Below are 24,597 nucleotides of genomic sequence, written 5' to 3' on the forward strand. Positions count from 1 at the left end.
TTACCCCTCTACCAACACCTTACATTGATGTGGAACATTTGTTACTGATTATGAAAGAACTCATCAGACTATTACCACGAACTCTGGTCCATAGCGTACAATTATATTTTTTTCACTCACCCCCTATTATTAACACTATGTATTAGTATTGTACATTTGTTATCGTTCATAAGAGAACACTTTAATATCTGTACTGTTAACCATAGTCCATCTTCTACCACATGGTTCACTGTGTTATACAGTCCCATGCCTTGTACATTCTATCCAGAGTGTACACTCAGTGGCTCTACTTTCATCAAAGAGTTCTATAGTCATTGTCCCAGAAAACCTTTGAATGTTTTCCTCAGTCCAAAAGAAAAAAATTCATAGCCCCTATTACTGACGTTTAGTGTTGACATAGTACCTTCTTTTACATTGATGCAAGAACATTATGATATTGCTATTAACTATAGTCCATAAGTTACATTAATTGTATTTTTCCCATGCATAACTATATTCTTACCACATTGTAATAATGATGTACATTTGTACTAGTTCATAGAAGAAGATTTTTGTTTTTGTATTATTAACCACAATCCTCATTCACCTCCAGGTTCACTGTGTTTTTCAGTTCCTAGATTATTCTCTAGCTTTCTTTCAGTTGGCATATACATCCCTAGACTACCCTTTCAGCCACAATCTCATTTGTAAACAAGCCATCTAGCATAATTTTTTTAAATTCAATTTTAATATGCCATATTATTTGCTGTTAGATAAAATCATGCATTTATAGTAAAATATATAATTCTCAAAACCTTAATTTCTTAAAATACATTTGAGTTTTATCCATATTTATTATAAAATAATATATCAGTTACTGTATTATTCCATATATAGTTTTAGGAAGAACTACTAGACTTTAATTACATAAAATATATAAGCAGAATATACATGGATAGAGTAATGATACTACGTGTGTGCACTGGCACCCCCTCCCCTTTTTATATCCAAATATCTTGGAATTAATTTTCTGGTATATGGATTTATATGACTATCCATTAACAGCATCTGAATCCAGTGAAAGGAAAGAGAAATCATAATATCTGTCCACAGAATATAGAGTCATCAATGCCTAGTATCTTAGATAAAAATCTCATACATTTAGTAGAGAATAGCAGTGAATGGGAGAATACAGAAAAATATAAGCTTTTGAGATTTTCTGAAACTCTCCTTTAACCCTACTACTAGGGTCAAACTGGGTCAGCCCTGAGTGTAAGTTGGGGAGATGAGGAAGCACATTATTTAAAGTCACTAGTCGTTTTACTATTGAACTCCAATTTTCAAGAGTTCTTTGGAGAAAAAACTTACCCAAGAATTCCAGGTGGTTAGAGGTAGAGAGTGGGGCATATGGGTATCCCCTACACTTTTTATGTAATATTTATGTAATCTAAATATCTTTTTAAAAATAAAAAATAAAAAGAATTTCAAGTGGAATAATTAAACTTATTCCTGCTGCTTGCATGAACCAATGAATTAACTTTCACTTTATGTCTAAGTATCCACTGTTGCAGTTACTGAGGACTGTGAGGAATACCCTTTGAGTGCTATTGTGCTGAACTGGTGAACGTGCCATACTTATCACTGAGCATATGTCTCTATCAGGTCATCCTGTTATTCAAGTCCTCCTGCTCCTTTAATTCACCTCTAAAATTTCCTTATGTTATGCATTCTCACTACTCCCACTAAGTTATGATAGACACTATAGAGTTATAAATTACATTCTATGACAGTAGTCCTCAGAATCAGTTATTGAATTAAATAAATATTTATTTAGTTGTACTTGTCTAGATTGTTAACCGGAGGGACTTTTAACATCACCATTCAAAAAGAAGGGTTAGCTTCCTGGTCCCAAGTTCAATGAAAATAAATTTGTCAGTGAGGGCATTAATGACAACAGCTGCTTAAATTTCTGAAGAATTGGCTTAAAAAAAAAAAAAAGTTCTCCATGACTTTTCATTTTTGGTTTCTGTCTAATATTGTAACAAAAGACCCAGAAGACCCCAAATACCTGTCAGTAAGGGATGGTTGGATAAACAATGTTTATCTACATAGTGCAACTGGGAGTCCTCTACATTGTTATAAAGAGATTTACAGAATATATTTTAAGTAAAAACAACACAGAACAGTTTTATGTAGTTATTGTGGCAGTTTGATATTATTCATGAATTCCAAAAAGAGATATTTGATTATGTTTGTAAACTGTTCTGTTCCTCTGTGCATGATACCCTTTAATTGATTTAAATTCAAAGGCTTTGCATTTACATGATTAAATCAAGATTAGGAAAAAAAAGATATTAAAAAATCAAGATTAGGACAACCAGCAAGATGGCAGCAGAGTAAGGAGCTCCTAGAGTGAGCTTCTGCTATAAGACAGTTAGTAAACACCCAGAGCTGTCTGGAGCTAGCTGAAGCACCTGTGTGGGGCTCCAGAAGACCAGAAGAGCATCCTGCAACGTCCTTGGGGGAGTGAAAGGAGGAGATGGCCTGTCTGCAGAGAAGAATCATAAGTAGAGCGCTCCACGCCCCAGAGGCCAGGGCCCATCCTCCACTGGAGGCACAAGCTGCCTCGAGAGCTGTTCCGTGACTAGAATTAAAAGCTCCACTTTCCAAAAACAGGGAAGGAAGAGACGGTTGGGCACCATGTTCAGCTATTGATGAGTAAATTCAGCAGGCTAAACTATAATCCTGAGAACAGTCAAAGTTTGGACCTGTCCAAGTTAGAAAGAGGCTGCGAGCCACCATCTTAACTCTGTGCCTGGCATGAGGGGAAGCGGGGTGGACTGAAAATCACAGTGCTGGTCGGGGGGACCGTCTTCTTTTCAACCAAGTCAGATTGCAGCTGTAGCCTAAGCCCCAGCACCACCTCTGGGAGGGAGAAAGCTGAGGGGACCTGTGCCAGCCTCTCCAGGAAATTACCAGCTAAGCTATGGAGGCCAGTGACTATCCTACTTGGGCAACACAAGCTGCCCCAGGAGGTATTTTGTGGCTGGAGTTGGAAGCTCCATTTCCCAAAAATGAGAGGAGGAGATGGCTAGCCACTGATTTGGGCTACTGATTAGTAGACTTAGCTGGCTAAGGTCTGGGTGTGAAACTGTCCAAGTCTGAAAGAGGCCAGTAGCCACCATTTTGGCTCTGCCCGCAGCTTGCGAGGAAGCCCAGCTGACCAAAAATCACAGTGATGGTAGGAACCAGTTTCTTTCATCCAGATTGACCTGCAGCCCTAACCTAGGCTTCAGCCCCACCTCTGGCAGGGAGGAGGCTGGCAGTCCCTGCACCAGCCTATCCAGGTAACTGCAGGTACCTTTGGCTGGCACAGATTGAATAATCAGAAGTCTACCAGGGCAACTGTGGTCATCTTGGACCCGCACTGCATAAATTGCTGCCCACACCTGCAGTTCCATCCCTGCCCCAGGCAGGGGAGAAAGGGGTGTGAAGCTTCATCAGTCTTTCTGGGCAATTACAGTCTAGGCCTGCATGTCTTGGATTATTCCACCTAGCTGTGACACTGTCCTACACCTGGCAAAGGAGAAAGTTGGGAGAAGCTTTATTGTTCCCTCGTGCAATGAGGGCAGCTTGAACCTCCACAGCTTATAACACCAACTGCATTGTTGGCTCCTACTGCACAACCAGCAAGGGAGAAAGGGCAGGAAGCCCTAAACTAAAGAGAAAAACTGCACCCAGAATAAATATTCTAGTAATCCAGATGCCAAGATACCAACAAAAAATTACAATCCACGCCAAGACAGGAAGCTGTGGCCCAGTTAAAGGAACGAGATAAACCTCCAGATGACATAAAGGAGTTGAAACAACTAATCATAGATGTTCAGACAAATCTCCTTAATAAATTCAGTGAGACTGCTAAAGAGATTAAGGATATTAAGAAGACATTAGATGAACACAAAGAAGAATTTGAAAGCATACATAGAAATATAGTAGATCTTATGGGAATGAAAAGCACAATAAATGAAATTTAAAAAACATTGGGGGAAGCGGACTTGGCCCAATGGATAGGGCTTCTGCCTACCACATGGGAGGTCTGCAGTTCAAACCCCAGGCCTCCTTGACCTGTGTGGAGCTGGCCCATGCGCAAGTGCTGATGTGTGCAAGGAGTGCTGTACCACGCAGGGGTGTCCCCTGCGTAGGGGAGCCCCACGCGCAAGGAGTGCGCCCTGTAAGGAGAGCCGCCCAGCGTGAAAGAAAGTGCAGCCTGCCCAAGAATAGCGCCGCACACATGGAGAGCTGACACAACAAGATTATGCAACAAAAAGAAACACAGATTCCGGTGCCGATGATAAGGATAGAAGCAGTCACAGAAGAACACACAGCAAATGGACAGAGCAGAAACTGGGGCTGGGGGGGGGGGGGGAAATAAATTTAAAAAAATAAATAAGTCTTTAAAAAAAACAAAAAAAAACCATTGCTATCATGTAATAGCAGATTTGAGGAGGCAGAAAAAAGGATTGATGAGCTTGAAGAAATAGCCTCTGAAAGTGAACATACAAAAGAACAGATGAAGAAACAAATGGAAAAAATTGAGCAAGGTCTCAGGGAACTGAAAGACAGCAAAAGATGTGCAAGCATACATGTCATGGGTGTTCCAGAAGGAGAATAGAAGGGAAAAGGGGCAGAAGGAATATTTGAAGTAAAAGTGGTAGAAAATTTCCCAACCCTATTGAAAGACATAGATATACAAGTCCAAGAAGCACAACGTATTCCCATCCAAAAAAATCCAAATAGACCAACTCCTAGACACATACTAATCAGAATGTCAAATGCCAAGGACAAAGAGAGAATTCTGAGAACAGCAAAAGAAAAGTAATGCATAACATATAAGGGATACCCAATAAGATTAAGTGCTGATTTCTCATCAGAAACCAGGGAGGCAAGAAGATAGTGGTCTGATATATTTAAGTTACTACAAGAGAAAAACTTCCAGCCAAGAATCTTATATCTGACAAGATTATCTTTCAAAAATGAGGGCAAGATTAGAATAGTCACAGATAAACAGAAACTGAGAGAATTTCTAACCAAGAGACAAGATTTTCAGGAAATGCTAAAGGGTGTGCTAGAGCCTAAAAAGAAAAGACAGGAGAGGAAGGCTTGGAGGAGAGTCTAGAAATGAAGATTATATCAATAAAAGTAACCAAAAGTGTCAAAAGAGTGGTGAAAATAAAATATGACAGGTAAAACTCAAATAAGAATAAATTTAACCAACGATGGAAAGCACTTGTATTCAGAAAACTGCAACTCAATGTTAAAAGAAATCAAAAAAGGCCTAAATAGGGAAGCAGACTTGGCCCAATGGATAGGGCATCCACCTACCACATGGGAAGTCTGTGGTTCAAATTGCGGGCCTCTTTGACCCGTGTGGAGCTGGCCCACGCTCAGTACTGATGTGCACAAGGAGTGCCCTGCCACGTGGGGGTGTCCCCTGCGTAGGAGAGCCCCACGCGCAAGGAGTACGCCCCTTAAGGAGAGCTGTCCAGCGCGAAAGAAAGTGTAGCCTGCCCAAGAATGGCACCACACACTTGGAGAGCTGACACAACAAGATGATGCAACAAAAAGAAACACAGATTCCCGGTACTGCTGATGAGGATAGAAACAGTCACAGAAGAACACACAGTGAATGGACACAGAGAGCAGACAATTGTGGCGGGGGTGGGGGGGGGGGAGGAAGGGGAGAGAAATATATAAAAATTAAGTCTTTAAAAAAAAAAGAAAGGCCTAAATAACTGGAAGAACATTGCACGCTCATGGATTGGAACACCAAATATTAAGACGTCAATTCTACTCAAATTGATAAACAGATTCAATGCAATCCTGATAAAAATTCTACCAGCATTTTTTTTAAGATTGAAAACACGATTATCAAATTTATTTGACAAGGCAAGGGGTCCTGAATAGCCAGAAACATCTTAAAAAGGAAAAGTGATTTCTCATCTCCAGACTTGAAATTATATTACCTAGCTATAGTGGTAAAAACAGCATGGTACTGGCATAAAGACAGACACATAGACAAATGGAACCAAACTGATAGTTCAGAAACAGACCCTCACAGGTATGTTCAAGTGATTTTTGACCAGCCTATCAAACCCACACAGCTCAGGCAGAATAGTACATCCAACAAATGGTGCTGAAAGGACTGGATATCCATAGCCAAAAGAAGGAAAGAGGACCCCTATCTCACATCTTATCTAAAAATTAAAGTGGATCAAAAACCTAAATATAAAAGCAAGAACTATAAAGCTTCTAGAAGAAATTGTAGGAAAATATCTTCAAGCCCTGGTGGTAGGTAGTGGAGATAAGAGGAGGACTGAGATGGGCTCCTGATGTTTAATATTTGTAGAAGTTTTAATTAGCTTTACTGTAAAAGTATGGAAATATGTAGAGTGGATGGGAACACATATGAGTAACAGCTAGTTTATAAATGGGGATGTGGCTGAAAATGGTAGTCTAGGGATATAAGTGCCAATTGACAATGCTAGAGAATAATCTAGGAACTGAATAGCATAGTAAACCAAGAGGTGGATGAGAATTGTGGTTGATGGTACAGATGCAAGATTGTCCTTTGTGAGCTAGAATAAACGTACATTACCACTGTAGGGTGGTGGGAATGTGGAGAAGCATGGGAAAAATACAACTGGAGTGACCTGTGGACTGTAGTTAGCAGTAATAATGTAATATGCTTGCATCTATGCCAAAGATGTACTGTGTTGATAATGGGGCAGTATGGAGAATGTGTGCCAAATATACACTATGAGCATGGTAACAATCAGATGATTTTTTTTTATCTGTAAAAAATATTCCACCACAGTGTTGTGTGTTGATAGATGTTGTTTGGGAATTTCGCCCGTGTGCATGATTGTTTTGTAAGTTTATAGCTTCTGTCATAAAAAATATATTTAAAAAGTAATAATAGGGTCGGTTGGGGGAAAAACACACCAAATGTAAAATAAGGACTATAATTAGTAGTAAGATTTTGGCAGTATTCTTTTATAATCTGTAACAAATGTCTCACGACAATGCAAGGTATTGGTGGAGGGTTGATGTAGGGGACCCCTGTATAATATTTTACATGTTTGCTTTGTAAGTCCACAACTTTTACTATACACTTAATTGTTTATATATGTTCTTATATAAATTATATAAAGATAATAATAGAGTGGGTTGGGGGAAAATACTTTGGTTAGTAGTAATATTTTGACAATGCTCTTTATTCATTAGTTTAAAATGTTTAATAACAATGCAAGGTATTGGTAGTAAGATGAGTTATGAGAGTATGTTTGTTTTGTAAGTTCACAACTATTACTATACACTTACTGTTTATGTGTGTTTATGTGTGAGTGATATACTTCAATAAATTTTTTTTAAAAAATCAAGATTAGGGCTTCGATTTGACCACATCATTAAGGCAACTCAGAGTTGAGTCCCTGCCCCCTTGGTTTGCTATATATAAACAGACACTCGATCAAGGAGGCTGAAGTAGATACACAGGAAAAGACATAGCAGAGGAGAGAATTTAGTTTTGATGCTGGAGCCCTGGGGAGATATGGTAGTTTACAGCTGACCTTGTGAAGAGACCAGAGCAGCTATGAAGACCTGAGAGACTAGCCTTATGCCATCCTTAGAGCTGAGATCAGAAGAAGTTGGGCCCATAGAGCCTTAAGAGGAAGAGGAAGGCTGACCCCTCACAGACAAGACCTTAACGTCTTGCTTCAATACCTGACAACAGACTTTGGGTGAGGTCTTGCTTCAATACATGACAACAGACTTTGGGTGAGGATCCTTTTTTTTTTTAAACAAATCAACTTTATTGATAAATATTAATAAAGCATCAAATCATTCAAAGTGTATAATCAGTGGTATTCAATATAATCACATAGTTGTGCATTCATTCCTTCAGTCATTTTCAAACATTTTCATTACTCCAATAATAATAAAAATAATAAAAAGCAAACAAAACACATCACCTCTCATCTCTCTATGCTTCCCCTGCCCTGCATAGCTGCTGTTCTGTTTTTTTAAATGAAAGCTAATAGATCACAAAGAACGTTATATTAAAAAAACATAAAGAGATTCCCATATAACCCATTCCCCACCCCCACCTCCGTCATTTTTGTAAATTGTATTTTTTTTTTAAGATAAATACATCTCAAAAAATGTTACATAAAAAACATAAGAGGTTCCCATATACCCCCCACCTCCCCACCCCACTCCTCCCACACCAACAACCTTCCCCATCATTGTGGCACACTCATCACACTCAGTGAACAAATTTTGGAGCACTGCTGCACCACATGGATAATAGTATACCCTGTAGTTCACACTCACCCCCAGTACATTCAGTGGGTTTTGGCAGGATATATAAAGTCCAGCATCTGACCCTGCAATATCATTTAGGACAACTCAGAGTGGGTGAGGACTCTTTAGGGCCTTATAAGTATAACCTTTTACCCCAAATAAGTACTCTTCAAAAAAGCCAACAGATTTCTGGTGCTTTGCATCAGCACCCCTTTGGCTGACTAATGCAGTTATATTATGTTAAAGAGGAAAAATTTGAAGGTTAATCCATATTTGCTTATATTTTCACAAAGAAACAATGGAAGGTTAAAAAGAAAGCCAATAAAAGGGCCTACCTATACAATGGGAGAGGGAATTATAGAGTTGATTTTGGAACTTTAAGTGTTTTACATAATTAAAATTAAATTTATAAAAATCAAACACATACTGAAACAGCCAAACTTAACTGTGTATCAAGTCAGTGACATAAATAACATAGAGAAGATTTATTTCATGTGATTTTAAAACATAATATTTTAACTATATGTCCCTAGAGGAGAACTATCCTAAAGAATAAAAGATCCAGGGCGGCAGACTTGGCCCAGTGGTTGGGGCGTCCATCTGCCACATGGGAGGTCCGCAGTTCAAACCCCAGGCCTCCTTGGCCCATGTGGAGCTGGCCCATGTGCGGTGCTGATGCGCGCAGGGAGTGCCCTGCCACGCATGGGTGTCCCCCGCGTGGGGGAGCCCCACGTGCAGGGAGTGTGCCCCTTAGGGAGAGCCGCCCACCACGAAAGAAAGTGCAGCCTGCCCAGGAATGGTGCCACACACACGGAGAGCTGACACAACAACATGACGCAACAAAAAAAGAAACACAGATTCTTGTGCTGCTGACAACAGAAGTGAAGAAAGAGGACGCAGCAAATAGACACAGAGAACAGGCAACCAGGGTGGGGGGGAAGGTGAGAGAAATAAATAAATAAAATCTTTAAAAAAAAAAAAAAAAGAACATGTTTAAAAAAAATAAAAGATCCACAAAGAAATCTTAAATTGAGTTCATATTATTGGTAGTAGTATTTTGAGACAAATATTTAGATAAAGCAAAGATTAGATTGTCATTAGGAACTAAGATTTTCAGGGTTAGAAAAAAAAGATACAAGCATAAAAATAGAGGATTTAACTAATCCCTGTCATCTTAAATATGAATCAAATATTAATATAAACATTTCTTTTTCCAAGTATGTATTTTATATCTCTGTCCACTGAAAAGACCTTTTTTTTTTTAAAGATTTATTTTTTCTTTCTCTCCCTCTCCTCCCCCCAGTTGTCTGCTGTCTGTGTCCATTCACTGTGTGTTCTGTATCCGCTTGCATTCTTGTCAGCAGCGCTGGGAATCTGTGTCTCTTTTTTGTTGCATCATCTTGCTGCGTCAGCTCTCCGTGTGTGCCGCGCCACTCCTGGGCAGGCTGCACTTTTTTCATGCTGGGCGGCTGTCCTTATGGGATGCACTCCTTGCGTGTAGTGCTCCCCTACACGGGGGACACCCCTGCGTGGCACGGCACTCCTTGCGTACAACAGCACTGTGCGTGGTCCAGCTCATCACATGGGTCAGGAGGCCCTGAGTTTGAACCCTGGACCTCCCATGTCGTAGGCGGATGCTTTGTCTGTTGAGACATATCTGCTTCCCTGAAAGGACCTTTGAAGCAATGATAACCTATTAGCAATTAGCAACCTTATCATCCAGAATTTGATCTCTAAATCTGTTTCTTGAAGAGATCATTGATTATGTGCCTGAGGCAGAAAATGCACAAGATGAGCCTGGTTTGTCATCCCAGAAATGAAGGAAACTGGATATCTGGGGTTGTGTGAAAGGACATAGGAGTCTATCTGCAAGGGCTCCCACTGATCATAGAAAGAATAATTTGAGTATCAAAAAGTATAATGATAATGAAAATGTCCTAATAATGACTAAAGTGATGAATGCACAACCATGTGATTATACCAAATAGCAGTGATTGTTTGCTTAAATGAATTGTATGCTTTATTAATATGTATCAATAAAATTGATTTGTTTAAAAAAAAGTTTAGTGACTGCAATGGAATGAAAATCTTCGAATATATAATAATCTATGATTTTGAAATGGTAAACAACAATAAAAATAGCCAAAACTACTTGAATGTTGTATGAAAGGAGGGAAGGTTAGCACTCCCCTTGACAAGGGTGGAAGAGGCCTTCGGGCCTGACACACTTATAATTAAGGCATTGCCACCTGCTTTGTGGCATCTAACCACTGTTTCTCAAACAATGAGAGAGACAACAAAGCAGGGAGCGATGGTGGCTTAGGTGATTGAGTGCCTTTCTTTCACATGGGAGGTCCCAGGTTTAGTTCTCAATGCCTTCTAAAGAGAAGACTAGCAGACACAGGGAGCACCTAGTGAGCGCAAACAACCGGGGGTGGGAGGAATAAATAAATAAAGTAAATCTTTACAAAAAACTACTTGAATCACATTTTGAGGTTTCTAGAGCTCTAAATCATTCAGAAAATTGATCGAAATAGTTAAGCATTGAAAAAGTCATTTTGGATGAGTAAAAAGTTAATTGTCTAGATGTCTGTTGAAAGATCTTCTTCCACAATAGAGAGCGAATCAACAAAACCAAAAGTTGATTCTTTGAAAAGATCAATAAAATTGACAACCTTTAGCTAGACTGACAAAGAAAAAAAGAAGACACAAATAACTAAAATCAGAAATGAAAATGGGGATATTACTACTGACCTCACAGAAGTAAAAAGGATAAGAGCATACTATGAACAATTGTGTGCCAACAAATTAGTTAATATAGATAAAACAAATTCCTAGAAACATACAAATTATGTAAAGTGACTCAAGAAGAAATAGAAAATCTCAAGAGATCAATAACAAGAAAAGAGATTAAATATATAATCAAACAACTCCCAAAAAAGAAGAGTCCTGAATCAGATGGTTTCACTTGAATTCTACCAAGTGTTCCAACAATTAACACCATTCATGCTCATACTCTTCCAAAATTTTGAAGAAGGAGGCCATTCTTCCCATGAAGCCAATATGCTAACATCATACTTCGCAGCAAAACACTGAAAGTTTTTACCCAAGATGAGGAGCAAAACAAGGATATCTGCAGTTATCACTGTTATTCACCATTGTATTGAAACTTTTAGCCAGAGCAATTAGGCAAAATAAATAAATGAAAGGCACCCAAATTGGAAAGGAAGATAAAATTATCTTTATTTCTGGTAACATGATCCTATATATAGGAAACTCCAAAGAATCCACAGCAAGCTCCTAGAGTTAATAAATTCAGCATAGTAGTGGGATATAAGATCAACACAGAAAAATCAGATGTGGGGACATGGATGTGGCTCAAGAATTTGAGTGCCCACCTACCACATGGGAGGTCCCAGGTTTGGTTCCTGGTGCCTCATAGAGAAGACAAGCAAGTCAGCAAGCTGATACATAAGGAGACAAAGAGGAAACACAGTGAGAGACACAACAAAGCAAGGAGCAGAGGTGGCTCAAATGATTGAGTGCCTCTCTCCCACATGGGAGGTCCTGGGTTTGGTTTCCGGTGCCTCCTAAAGAAAAGACGAGCAGATACAGAAAGCGTACAGTGAATGGACACAGAAAGCAGGCAGTGAGCACAGAGAACGGGGTGGGGGTGGGGGTAAATAAAAAATATTTTTAAAAAATAAGTTGTGTTTCTGTTTACTCCAGCAATGATCACCAAAAATTAAATCAAGAAAAATCAATTTACAAAAGCATCTAAAAGAATAAAATAGGAATAAATATAGCCAAGGATATGAAAGACATATATACTGAAAACTGCAAAACATTGTTGAAAGAAATTTAAAAAGACCTAAATTAGTGGAAAGATATCCTACATTCATGGATTAGAGGACTTAAATATTAAGATATCAATATTACCCAAAGCAATCTACAGATTCAATGCAATCCCTATCAAAATCCCAACAGCCTTTTTTTTTTTTTTTTACATTTTTTTTTATTGATTTTGTAATAATATTACATTAAAAATATATATGTGAGGTCCCATTCAACCCCACCCCCCCCCACCCCACCTCTCCCCCCCCCCCCCCCAGCAACACTCGTTCCCATCATCATGACACATCCATTGGATTTGGTAAGTACATCTTTGGTCACCTCTGCACCTCATAGTCAATGGTCCACATCATGGCCCATACTCTCCTCCATTCCATCCAGTGGGCCCTGTGAGGATTTACAATGTCCGGTGATTGCCTCTGAAGCACCATCCAGGGCAGCTCCATGTCCCAAAGACGCCTCCACCTTTCATCTCTTCCTGCCTTTCCCCATACCCATCAGCCACCATGTCCACTTTTCCCAATCCAATGCCACCTCTTCTATGTGGACATTGGATTGGTTGTGTCCATTGCACCTCTATGTCAAGAGGAGGCTCAGATTCCACATGGATGTTGGATGCAATCCTCCCACTTTCAGTTGTAATCACTCTAGGCTCCATGGTGTGGTGGTTGTCCTTCTTCAACTCCATCTTAGCTGAGTGTGATAAGTCCAATAAATCATATTGTAGGTGCTGGAGTCTGTTGAGGCTCAGGACCTGGCTATCACATTGTCAGTCCAGAGATTCAAATCCGCTAAATATATCTTAAACCCCAACATTAACTGCACCTCCATCACCTTAGCATGAAAGTCTTATGAAGGAAGATCCCATCTGAGTCCAGATTCATCACACATAAACACCAGTTCCAAAAAGGGGCCATCTGACCTGGTATTTAACCCCATCGGCCATGACCATAACTCCCATGGGTCTCTTTAGCCCTCGAAGGAACCGATATCTGGGGGTTGTATCTGCTTTATCTGTCTCTCTGACTCTGCTCAGTTGTGCATGAGGGCAGTCCTTCTGCCAGCCTCCAGACTCTTTTTTAGAAACTCGTAGCCATATAAACTCATTTCTCTTTTCCATTTCCCCCTTACTTTAGGTCAAACAGCATTTTAAAGTCATGTTATTTTATGTAGACAGGGATATTCTGCTGATCCACATTGAACCTTCCGTATAAGGTCATTTTCCAGTTGCATCATCAGTTGGTAGTTGATAGTGGTCCCTCGTTGCCAGGGAGGCTCATCCCCGGGTGTCATGTCCCACGCTGGGGGGAAGGCATTGCATTTACATGCTGAGTTTGGCTTCGAGACTGGCCACATTTGAGTAACATGAAGGCTGACAGGAGGAAATTCCCAGGCACAATGTTGCTCTAGGCCTTGTTCTTATTTTAGGCTTATCGGCTCACAAGCATAGTCATTAGCATCAGGGGCTCACTGTTGAACCCTCACTCCCTCCCGGTCCCCGCCGCTGTACCTGGGAGACTATCGCTGCTCCCCTAGGGACCATGACAGAACACCATTCCAACAGCCTTTTTTCAGAAATGAAAAAGCCAATCCTCAAATTCATATGGAATGGCAGGTGACCCAAATATCCAAAACCATCCTGAAAAAAAGGAACAAATTGGAGGACACATACTTCTGATTTTAAAACTTACTACAAAGCTACAGTAATCAAAACAGTGTAGTAGTGGCATAAGGATAGAAATATAAACTGTTGGAATAGAATTGAGGGTCCAGAAATAAACCCACGTATTTGACAAGGATGCCAAATCCACTCAACAGGGAAAGAATAGTTTCTTCAACAAACGGTGCTGACACAACTAGATATCCACATGCAAAAGAATGAAGTTGGACTTCTAACTTACACCATACACAAAAATAAACTCAAAGTGGATCTGTGACCTAAATGAGAGAGGTAAAACCATAAAATTCTTAGAAGAAAACAGGAAAATCCTCGTGACCTTAATATTTGGCAATAGATTCTTAGATTTGACACCAATGGCGTGAGCAACAAAAGAAAAAATAAATTGGATTTCGTCAAAATTAAAGCTTTTGTGCATCAGAGGACATTGTCAAGAAAGAGAAAAGACAGCTTAGAGAATGGGAGAAAATATTTGGAAACCGTATATCTCATAGGAGTTTAATATCCAGAATATACATAAGAACTTTTAAAACTCAACAACAAAAAGACAATTCAATAAATGGGCAAAAGACTTGAATAGACATTTCTCCAAAGATGAAATACACATTACCAATAAATACATGAAAAGATGCTCAATATCATTAGCCATTAAGGAAATGCAATATCAAAACCCCAATGAGATGCCTCGTCATACCCAGTGGGATGGCTATTATTTAAAAAACATAGATGTGGAGAAATTAAAACCCTTGAGTATTGAAGGTGGAAATATAAAATGATGCAGCCACTGTGGAAAACAGTTTGGTATTTTGCCAAAAAAGTTAAACATAGAATTACCATATGAACTAATATTTCCTCTCCTAAATATATAGCTAAAAGAATTGAAAGCTGGGACCCAAACATTTTTGTGCACTATTGTTCATAGCAGCATTGTTCACAATAGCCAAAAAGTGGAAGGAATCCATGTGTCCAAGAGATGATTGGATAGACAAAATGTGATATATACATACAGGGAAATATTATTCATCCAGGAAAAGGAATGAAGTTCTGAGATAACTCAGACACAAAAGGACAAATTGTATGATTCTGCTTATATGAAGTACATAGAAGAATCAAATTCATAGAGACAGAAAGTATATTACAGATTACTAGGGGCTGGGTGGTGGTAGAGCTGGAGGGATAGAGATTTTTTGACTAATGGTTCAGTGTATTTTTGTTTTGGGTGATGGAAAACTTAGTAATGGGTGGTGGTGATGGTAGCACAACATTGTAAAAGTAATGCTACTGAATTGTACACTTAAATATGGTTAAAATGGCAAAAAAATAAATTTTTAAAAAGATCCTCTTATACCCAGGCTTTCCCCTCCTGCCTTCCCCACCCCCTCTATGTGTGTGTGTGTGTATGTGTGTGTGTAAATTAATTGGGGCGGGGGAGGAATAAGACAAAGTTGGGCTACATTTAAATACACTTCAGTCTTGGCTGTGTCTCATAGTAGGAAATTGGAAAGACAGCCTGCCACATGTACTAAAATCTGTGTTTTCCCAGGCTCTAAACCTAACCTGACAACCCTTTGTACCTTAGTCTTGTCTAGTCTCTTAATTCTGCTTTGGGCATACTTTTAGATTTCAGTGATCTCTAAATGATTTAAAAGTCACTGGGCAAAACAGTGAGTTCTGTTCATTTGGTAGAAATAAAACCATAACCTGCTTACAAGGCTTTTTTGAGAAATAATTGTAGAGAGCTTGAATTTATTTACTCTCTGGACCTTGTCCAGCTTGTCCTTTTAGGCCAAAAAAGGCATTATATGCCTATGTTGGACTAGCAATGACAGCTGCTTCTGTTCTGACCAAATGAGGCACGTTGTGTGCAAAACTCTTGAAGGCTATGCTTTTTTTTTTTTTCAAAAAGAATCCCCAGGACTTGATAGAGTTGCATATATTATTTCCTTACTCCCAGGATTCAGGAAATAGTGACCTGTATAATTTAACATGCAAAGGTAATAGGATCCTTAGAAAGAGTCCAGAATTGGGAATCAGAAAAGTATGTTTCTGGGACATCAGATCCTGTGTTTAAACTGACCTAGCTTTATAATTCTGGAAGTGTATTTGTTTTTTAATTAACTTTTAAAAGTACCTTTTTGTTCAACCTTGTTTCTCTTTTTTTTTCATGGTGTATTTTATTTTATTTTATTGTTTTGTTTTGTTTTATTTTATTTAAGAGGTACCAGCGATTGAACCTGGGACCTCATACAGGGCAAGCAGGTGTACAACCACTGAGCTACACCCACTCCCTCCTAATGTATTTTATAGCAAATCTTTGACATCATGGCATTTTACCACTTAACATCAGTGGGCCCTCTACTTAATGGGGAAAATATTCCCTGCTTTATTATTTATAAGAGTACTGTGAAGAAAAAAGTGAAAATACTTTTTAAAATAAGAGTGCTATTAGAATGCAAGGTACCATTGAGGCTACATTATATCAGGGTGCCGTCTCCAAAATAAAGATTGTGATTTGTTTGAAATGGACTCACTGAAAATAGAGAATCAAGCTGAATCTATCATGTAAAAATACATAAATTTGTTTTTGTTTTGAACTGGTTCTCTAGAGTTTGTTTACATTTTTTTAAAGGCGGGTTCAGTTTTGTTGTTGTAGTTCAGTTAGAAATAAATTCTTAATGTTAAAAGTTGGTGGATCTGGTTATCTGGGTAGGGGGGCTATGTTGGAGTTCTTTGTATGGATTTTATATTATTTTTGCACCCTGTCCAGTAAGTATGAAATTATTTCTTAATAAGTTTAAAAAAAGAAAACATCATATAACCTTTAAAAAATACATATTTGGGCAACACTGTTCAACAAATCAACATGATTAATTTTACTTTCTGATTCACATCCCTGAAGGCCATTTTCTTTCTTTTTCCCACAAATAGAACCTGGTATTTCAACATCAGATATTCTCTCTTGGATTAAACAAGAGGAAGAGCCTCAAACAGGGGTCCCACAGGAGACCAAGGAGAGTAACTTATACAAAAGTACCTATGCTGGTGAGTAATACATTGAAGAGACCTTCATGCTGAGACCCAGCTCATGCCAGGAGTGAATGAAGAAAAAGCAGATGAAATGCGGTTGTGGAGGCAACGAAGTGGGAGAAGAATGTGGTAGGAGGTGGGGGAGGGAGAGGAGAAGGCTCAAAAATTTGTAAGTTAGAAATGAAATTAAAATGCTACTAATATAAATTGTAAGCAAGAAAACACACTCTTAAATGAAAAAAAAATTGAAATTGTCAGAGGAAGAAAAATAAGTGCATACAGATGGACCAGAAATATTAGGATGGGGAAGGACAGAAGAACATTTAAAGATCAAATAGAAAGAATAGAATAAAAATGGGGCTGGGGTAGGGAGATGGCAATGGAGACAGAAATGTCATTGGCAAGGAGCAAATGAGAATGTTAATTAAGATCCCTTCCTCAGTAAAAGTAAAAGCTATGATGGAAGAAGAAGCAGAAGTACCTTCTTCCTAAGATATTTAGCATAATCTATACCTACAGGCTATATTTCTATCTGAATTATAAAAGAGAGACCCTCAAGGGCAGAAGGGACCCAATAGTTTATAAACTTAATGCAACCTGGGGTTTTTTTGTTGTTGTTGTTTTCGTTTTTTAAATATTTCATACGCCCTGTGTTCTTTTTTAATCTGGGAAGTACAAATGAAAAATAAGAGTTTATGCTCTTTTTTTTTATTTAAGAGTGTATGGGAAAACACTTACCAGTTTGTCATCCTTATTGTTAAGTGCCAAAATTCATGGAATGGATACTCCATATAAAAGAAATGAGATGTTTGAAGATATATCAGTTTTAGTTTAGGAATTTAGAAAAGGCCTAAAGAAGGTTGTAAAGCCAGAGTTGGGCCTTAGGAGATTAGTATAATATAGCTGGATATAATTTGGCAAGTCAGGGACCAATGCGTTCTTCAAAAGGGAGGACAGAATGAACAAAGATGCAGAAGCAGAAATGTGTATTTTATTTTTAGGCAAAGTGAAGAGACAGCTGACTATAGTGAAAGATTTCGCTGGTAGAATTGAGAGGAACAGAAGTAGATAAATATATGATAATACGTTTTATTACAATAGACAACAGAGAACCTTAGGTCTTGAGCAAAAGTCAAATACATTGAAAGTAATGTTCGGAAGATTGATGCCAAAGATTTTCCTTTTCCAAACAGGGAGCATCTAAGAGGTAGTATACTGACTTCACTGATGATTTGTCACAGAAACTATAGATAGCTTGATTCTTATCTCAGCCCTCCACCGAGTTTCTTATCCAAGCCAATTAAGAGCACAGAGCAATATTGTAGAGCTGGTGGGAATACATGAGAGTTGCTAGTCAGATAGTTGCTTATAGGTATAACTCTTAAGTCCTTTCTTTCAGATGAAGAGCTTGTGGTCAAAGCTGAAGGCCTTGCTAGGGCCTCATTGTGCCCTGAAATTCCAGTCACCTTCTCTTCTCCACCAGTAGCAGCAAAGGATACTTTTTCAGATATGGCTTTCAAAAGCCAACAGTCTGCATCCATGACAGCTTTTGGACGTCCAGCCACTGACCTGGCTGAAGCCTCTGAGGGACAGGTGACTTTTACTCAGTTAGGTAGCTACTCCCTTCCTCCTCCAGCTGGGGAGCAGGTATTCTCATGCCACCACTGTGGCAAGAGCTTCAACCAAGACATGTTGCTGACTCACGAATGTAGCCACGCTGGTGAGCACCCCTTATCCTGTGCCCCCTGTCCTAAGCACTTTCCTGAACAGGCTGACCTCAGCGGTAACTCCCAGGAACATGCCAGTGAGACACCCCCCACCTGCCCACACTGTGCCAGGACTTTTACTCACCCATCAAGACTCACTTACCACCTTCGGGTCCATAATAGTACTGAGCGCCCTTTTCCCTGTCCTGATTGTCCCAAGCGCTTTGCTGACCAGGCCCGCCTCACTAGCCATCGACGAGCTCATGCAAGTGAGAGACCCTTCCGCTGCACCCAGTGTGGCAGAAGCTTCAGCCTGAAAATCAGCCTCCTACTTCATCAACGGGGTCATGCGCAGGAGCGGCCTTTCTCCTGTCCTCAGTGTGGCATCGACTTCAATGGCCACTCGGCTCTGATTCGCCACCAGATGATCCACACGGGTGAGCGTCCTTACCCATGCACTGACTGCAGCAAGAGCTTTATGCGCAAGGAGCACCTGCTGAACCACCGGCGGCTGCACACAGGTGAGCGGCCCTTCAGCTGTGCTCATTGTGGCAAGAGTTTCATCCGGAAGCACCACCTCATGAAACACCAGCGCATCCACACAGGCGAGCGACCCTATCCCTGTTCCTACTGTGGCAGAAGCTTTCGCTACAAACAGACACTCAAGGATCACTTGCGGTCGGGCCACAATGGAGGCTGTGGGGATGATAGAGACCCATCTGGACAGCCACCTGACCCACCAGGTCCCCTATTAACTGGGCTTGAAACCTCTGGCCTAGGTGTTAACACTGAAGGCCTAGAGACCAACCAGTGGTATGGGGAAGGGAGTGGAGGAGGAGTTTTGTAAATCTTGTCATTTCATGGTTATCCATGTTTTTGAAGCAAGGCAAAAAAATCCAAGAGAAAGCCCATGAGTCCCTCCACCTCAAACAATAATTATCATCTGGCATGTTAATGAATTTGAGATCCTATACACATGCTTGAGTTTCAGAACTTTACAACATTATACAAACACCATATTTTGAAGCTCAGAAAGACCTGGAAAGGAGCCCATCATCCCTGTCTTTTCAGAGATATTACATAAGCAGAAGTCATAAAAATATTGCAAAGAAGTTGAAAAGCAAGATTTGGCTCTGGTAATCTATTACAGGATAAGAGGTTGATAATTGATTGTGACTCTAGGTAGAGACTGGTACACAGGAAGAGCTTCCAAAGCTTGCAGCCCATTGTGAGGCATGAGAATGTTTAAAGCCTTTCATTAATTCCTGGATAGATAAGGTGATTATTGTAAGAACATGTTTGTTAAGCCACTGTTTATGTTATTCCCTCTTTATACCAGCTAAGATCTGTTCACAAACCTACATAGCTGCCTTTCCATATAATGTGATAGCTCAAGACCGCCTTCCTATGTTTACTGGGTTAATTCTTGTAATACATTTTGCTTAATAATGGGTAAAGAAGAACTATAACTTTAAAAGCTTCTTAAAGAGAACAGCTCTTAACTTTTACTGGTTTGAATTGAAGCATTGAGGCCTCTAGACACCTTTGCCAATGCCCTGGTTTAAAAAAAAATGGGATCAGTGTTGCAGCCCCAGTCTTGAGAGATCCAAGAAAAATTTCTGGCACATCAACAACACAACATCTAAAATTGTGTCTGAACCACTTTTTAGAGTCCTTCACATCAAATTCTTCCTTATCCTTTCCAAGCCAATAAGCTGGGCTTTCCATTCCTGGTGTCTGATGTTCTTGTCAGTCATCAGCAGAAAAGATCACAGAACTGCCCAGAAACATTATAGAGTTTCAGAAAGCATCAGTGGACTTTCAACTTTCATTTCCTAAGTTAGTGAGATAATAATAATGTTGTAATTGAGCTTCATTTAGCTATCAGAGAGGTTATATGTTCACCCCATCTGATTCTACTCCACGAGCATTGAACAGATTGAGGAACTTCCTAGATAACTGAGAGCTAAGACAAGGACAGCCTATTCCTGATTATTTGCTTTTAGGGATTTGGTACCATGTGTTCTCTTGACAGGGTCATTCAATTAGTGGGAGCATCTGAGCCTGGTCCTACTCCTAAGTGGCTTTATGACTGGGTGTGAGTCCCTTCCTGTTTACAGATCTCAAATTTTCATCTGCAAAATGATGCCACTGAAAGGAAAAAGGTGAGCCTCTAAAAATTTGAAAAAAAAAATTAATCTTGTGATACATTCCTTCTCCTGCCAAAATCCTGTCTGTATTTCTGGCTTCTATCCAGGCAGTGCCAAATAAGTCTGCAAAATCAAAGCAGAGAAATTCTTGCTGAAACTTGACTGAAATCAGTTTGATTTATCATTTTAGTCATGCTTAGAGCCTGAGGTAGAAGACAGGAAGAGAAGGCAGAAGCCCTAAGTACTAGACAGAAAAACTATTTCTAAGCACTGTTTCCCTTGAATCATCCTATGATGCCTGGAACAAGGTCTCTGAGTATTTTGATAGGACACTTCCTTAATGAAGTGATAAGGGAGGAGCCCATTTTTTCTCTTATCATCTCACGTAACCTTCATCTTGTCAAGAGATGCATAGCCACACTAGGAAAGTGTTAACCCCAGCTAGCTTTGCTCCTGTGAAAGCTTTGTCCAAACATGCTGCTGTTTAGGATAATCACATTTCTAAAACATCTGCCACATGCCATTCACAATACCAAGAACAATGGGAGATGTAGTCTGCTCTCATAACTTAGAGTTTGAAAGCAATGGAAAGGCCCAAGGGTACAGAACAAACAAGACAGAAGATGGGCAGAACCCTGGCATGTTAGGATTAAGAGATTTCTAGCCAAAATCAACCTTACTATGGAAACTTCAGGGTTTTTGGAAATTTCAAAGCCAGGGTTCCAGCCTCATTGGTCACCCACATGAAACTTGAGTATGAAATCAGCTCTGTTTTATATCTTGATTTCCCTCATGAAAGGAAGAAGAATGAAAGAACTATGCTTGGCTAGGAGCTCCCTTTTTCTGAACAGATTCAAGCATTTGCCAGGGTATGCTGGAGAAGGAATTCCTATACTAGGTGTCATGTTGGATAAGATAATTCTAAAAGTCTTCTTTTTTTCCATTCTCATGCAGATACCCAAATTTACCAACTATTAGCATTTGGTTTGCTAATCCAAACAAGTATCTAAGAATTGTTTGCCATTAGCAGATAAGATAGGAAATAGGAAAACCCAGGAATGTGCTTTTCATCAGTCTGCCTTCTGGACTAAGGAGTCTGTACTTTCATAAATAGACACCATCTCCTTGACCTTTTCAAATGTTGGTATGGTCAGTGGATCCAGGTATTGAATGTATCAGATTAGCTCTTTGCTTACTAGGTTTTTCATTGTTATGTTTGGATGAACCTCTGGTTCAGCTACAGATCTGAAAATAAATGGAATTTGTTTGCTTGTTTAGAAAGTTAAAGATGACTCCAGTTGTTTTTTGCTGGCTTGATATTGGAAACACCTTAGCTGGACTCTAGCCAGAGCAGTGCTCTACATAACTTCTCTCGTCATTAACTAAATAAAGTCTGCCATGTTCATTCTGGGTTCTCTGCTGGGCTTCTCTTCAAAGCAATTTCAAGAGATGTGGGTGTCCCTGTCTGTCTCAACTAGGACCAGACCCTACTGCTTACTGGGGAATAACATATTCACAGTCTCAGTCTGCAAAGGCCTTGTTGATAAAAAGGACCTGAGCTGCTTTATCTGTTCATCCCAAATGCGATAGAGATCCCAAATACGTCATTGGTGCTCAGATCCCTCTTGAGAAAGGGCAGTGCCCTCTCCCATATCTTAGCTTCTTAGACAACAAAATCCTCCTCTGTATCTTCCTAAGGACGCCTGAGTAGCAATGAGTAAAAGCAAGTCTTTGAAAAAAAGGGATTCTTATGGAAGAGGATGTCTGATATCATCAGATTTATATGTTTTATGTGTGCTTGGTGGATTCCTATGACTCTATTCTCTTTACTCCAGTTCTTTATCTGTAGCAAAGGAAGCAGTCACTTCTTCTCATAGGAGTTGTACACAGAGGCCATTCTTTGTGTTGGAAATTGTCAGGCTGTTGGAATGATAATCAAGTTAGGTCACGCTGGGGAGTGCACAAGGCCTTAAGTATATATGTGTGTTAGTATAGCTTAATGGTTTAGAGCAGGGACTCAAGTCAGACCTAGATTGAAAACCTGGGTTCATCATAAGTAACATAACTGATGAAATATTTAACCATTTTAAGCCTTAGTTTCCTTATCTGTAAAATAGGGATCATAATACCTATGTCTCAGAGGTATTAGGGTTTAGGAGGAAACCTCTGTAAAGTTTCTAGCACAAAGCCCAACATAGAAGGTGCTCAGTTTGATAGCTATCAGGAAAGATTTTACAGGACCAAGTAGAGAGGGTGATGAAGCTGGGCTGATTTTGAAGTAGAAAGTGTGAAGAACTGAGGCTGCTCTACAGAAGTAGCTGCTCTCTCTGTTTCTTACTGAGCCCTTGATAACTTGATGTCTTAGCTTTTTGCCTACCATCTTCTTTTGCTTCCATTTAGCTTATTATTTTACTCTATCTATTCACATGGTGCCTGCGTTAGCATCTGTGGGCCTGGTAGATTCACGTGGGAATGGGCAAATGGTGGCACAGTGTAGCATTTCTGGTAGTACCAAGAAAGGAGAGAATTTCTTTTTAACCTTTATTATATTTCTTTAAAAGACTTCTTTATCATATGCATTGTCTATTCACCAGAACTTACTGTCCCTTGCATACAGGACTTGGTAGGTGCTGTTAAGTAGCTTGTAAAGGAGAAATTTGTCACTTTCTAGAGTGTCATTCCTCCCTTTCTGGCCCTGCTCCAGGTTCTTTTTAAATGAGTAGCTCTGGCCGTAGTCGTACACACACAGAGAATAAATGTATGTGAATTTGGTCAGTTAAATAGATATAGCCCAATCAGAGAAGCCTCAAAAGCAGTGTGCTGCATTGCTCTCAGAGACTGCCAGGTTATATTTCAAATAAAATCTTTGATAAAACCTCATTGGGTTATGTTTATTAGCAAAGCCACTGTTCACTGTAAAATCTTGAAACAGGTCTAAAAATTAAGCTACACAGAAATAGAATCCATGTCTTATTTTGTATCCCTCATGATACCTAATGCTGTTAGGCACATGGATACTCAGTGAATAATTGTATAGTGGGAACTTCTGAAGATCTCATTTTCCTAATCCTAATGTGAAGATTGAACAAGATGGTAATATAAGGTCCCTTCCAACTCTAAAATTCTAGGATTTAAGATTTTACTTCCCAGTTCCTATTTTCCTTGTCTGGTTCTATCCTATTGAGTGATTTTGCCAACACAGCAGAATAAATGCCTCTGAGAGGTATGAATTATTTCAGAATAAAAAGCTTCATTCTAACTATACTGTAATTACTCCAAAGCCACACAAACTGACAATGTTCTAGTAAAACTATAAAATTTTATTTTGAATGCTTATACAGTATACATTTGATCGCAATTTTTTAAAAAGCATAGGAAAATGAAAACATGCCAAAATAACAATGATTGCATTAGAATGATGGATTTATTTATTAATAAATTTCATATAATGTAGTAACATTACTTAAAATGTAAGTTTAATGCCTTTATAAGAATAAGGGTTATTGTAATGAAAAAGTTCCTGGAATGGAATTTGGGAGGCCAGGGTTCTAATCTCGCTTTCAGTTTTCTCATGTGTAGTAAGAGGATACCAGCTTTACCTAATTTACATAGGTGTTGTGAGGATCAAATTAAGAAGTTCAAAGAGCTTTGAAACATTACAGGCATACGAAGAAGGTGCTGGTACAGTAAGTACAAGAGAAATACTCTGTTGGCCAGTTATACAATTTCCCGGATGTAGTTATCTTCAAACTGGGCATTAGTCGTTTTTTCACTTCCACTTTGCCTGCCCTTACTGGAGACAGGCTACCCCAAGATTGCATTTAGGGGTGCAGTGGGAGAAGCA

The 24,597-nt window shown here is 39.4% G+C and overlaps 1 protein-coding gene and 1 non-coding gene across 2 annotated transcripts in view; both read left to right on the top strand.

The window, feature by feature from the left end:
- ZNF398 (zinc finger protein 398) overlaps nucleotides 1-24,215 on the top strand; it is a 56,550-nt gene extending 32,335 nt beyond the window's left edge. Inside the window, exons 5-6 of the mRNA XM_004484248.4 lie at nucleotides 16,799-16,912; nucleotides 18,297-24,215. Coding sequence (XP_004484305.1) covers nucleotides 16,799-16,912; nucleotides 18,297-19,450 — 1,268 coding nt within the window. The 3' untranslated portion in view covers nucleotides 19,451-24,215. The remainder of the gene's footprint in view (nucleotides 1-16,798; nucleotides 16,913-18,296) is intronic.
- LOC111762132 (U6atac minor spliceosomal RNA) lies at nucleotides 10,497-10,619 on the top strand. The gene has a single exon (XR_002795323.2). It is a non-coding gene; the product is annotated as a U6atac minor spliceosomal RNA (small nuclear RNA).
- Nucleotides 24,216-24,597: the final 382 nt, after the last annotated feature.

Source organism: Dasypus novemcinctus, chromosome 5 (assembly GCF_030445035.2).
Source record: "Dasypus novemcinctus isolate mDasNov1 chromosome 5, mDasNov1.1.hap2, whole genome shotgun sequence".
In the NCBI taxonomy this organism is placed as follows: domain Eukaryota; kingdom Metazoa; phylum Chordata; class Mammalia; order Cingulata; family Dasypodidae; genus Dasypus; species Dasypus novemcinctus.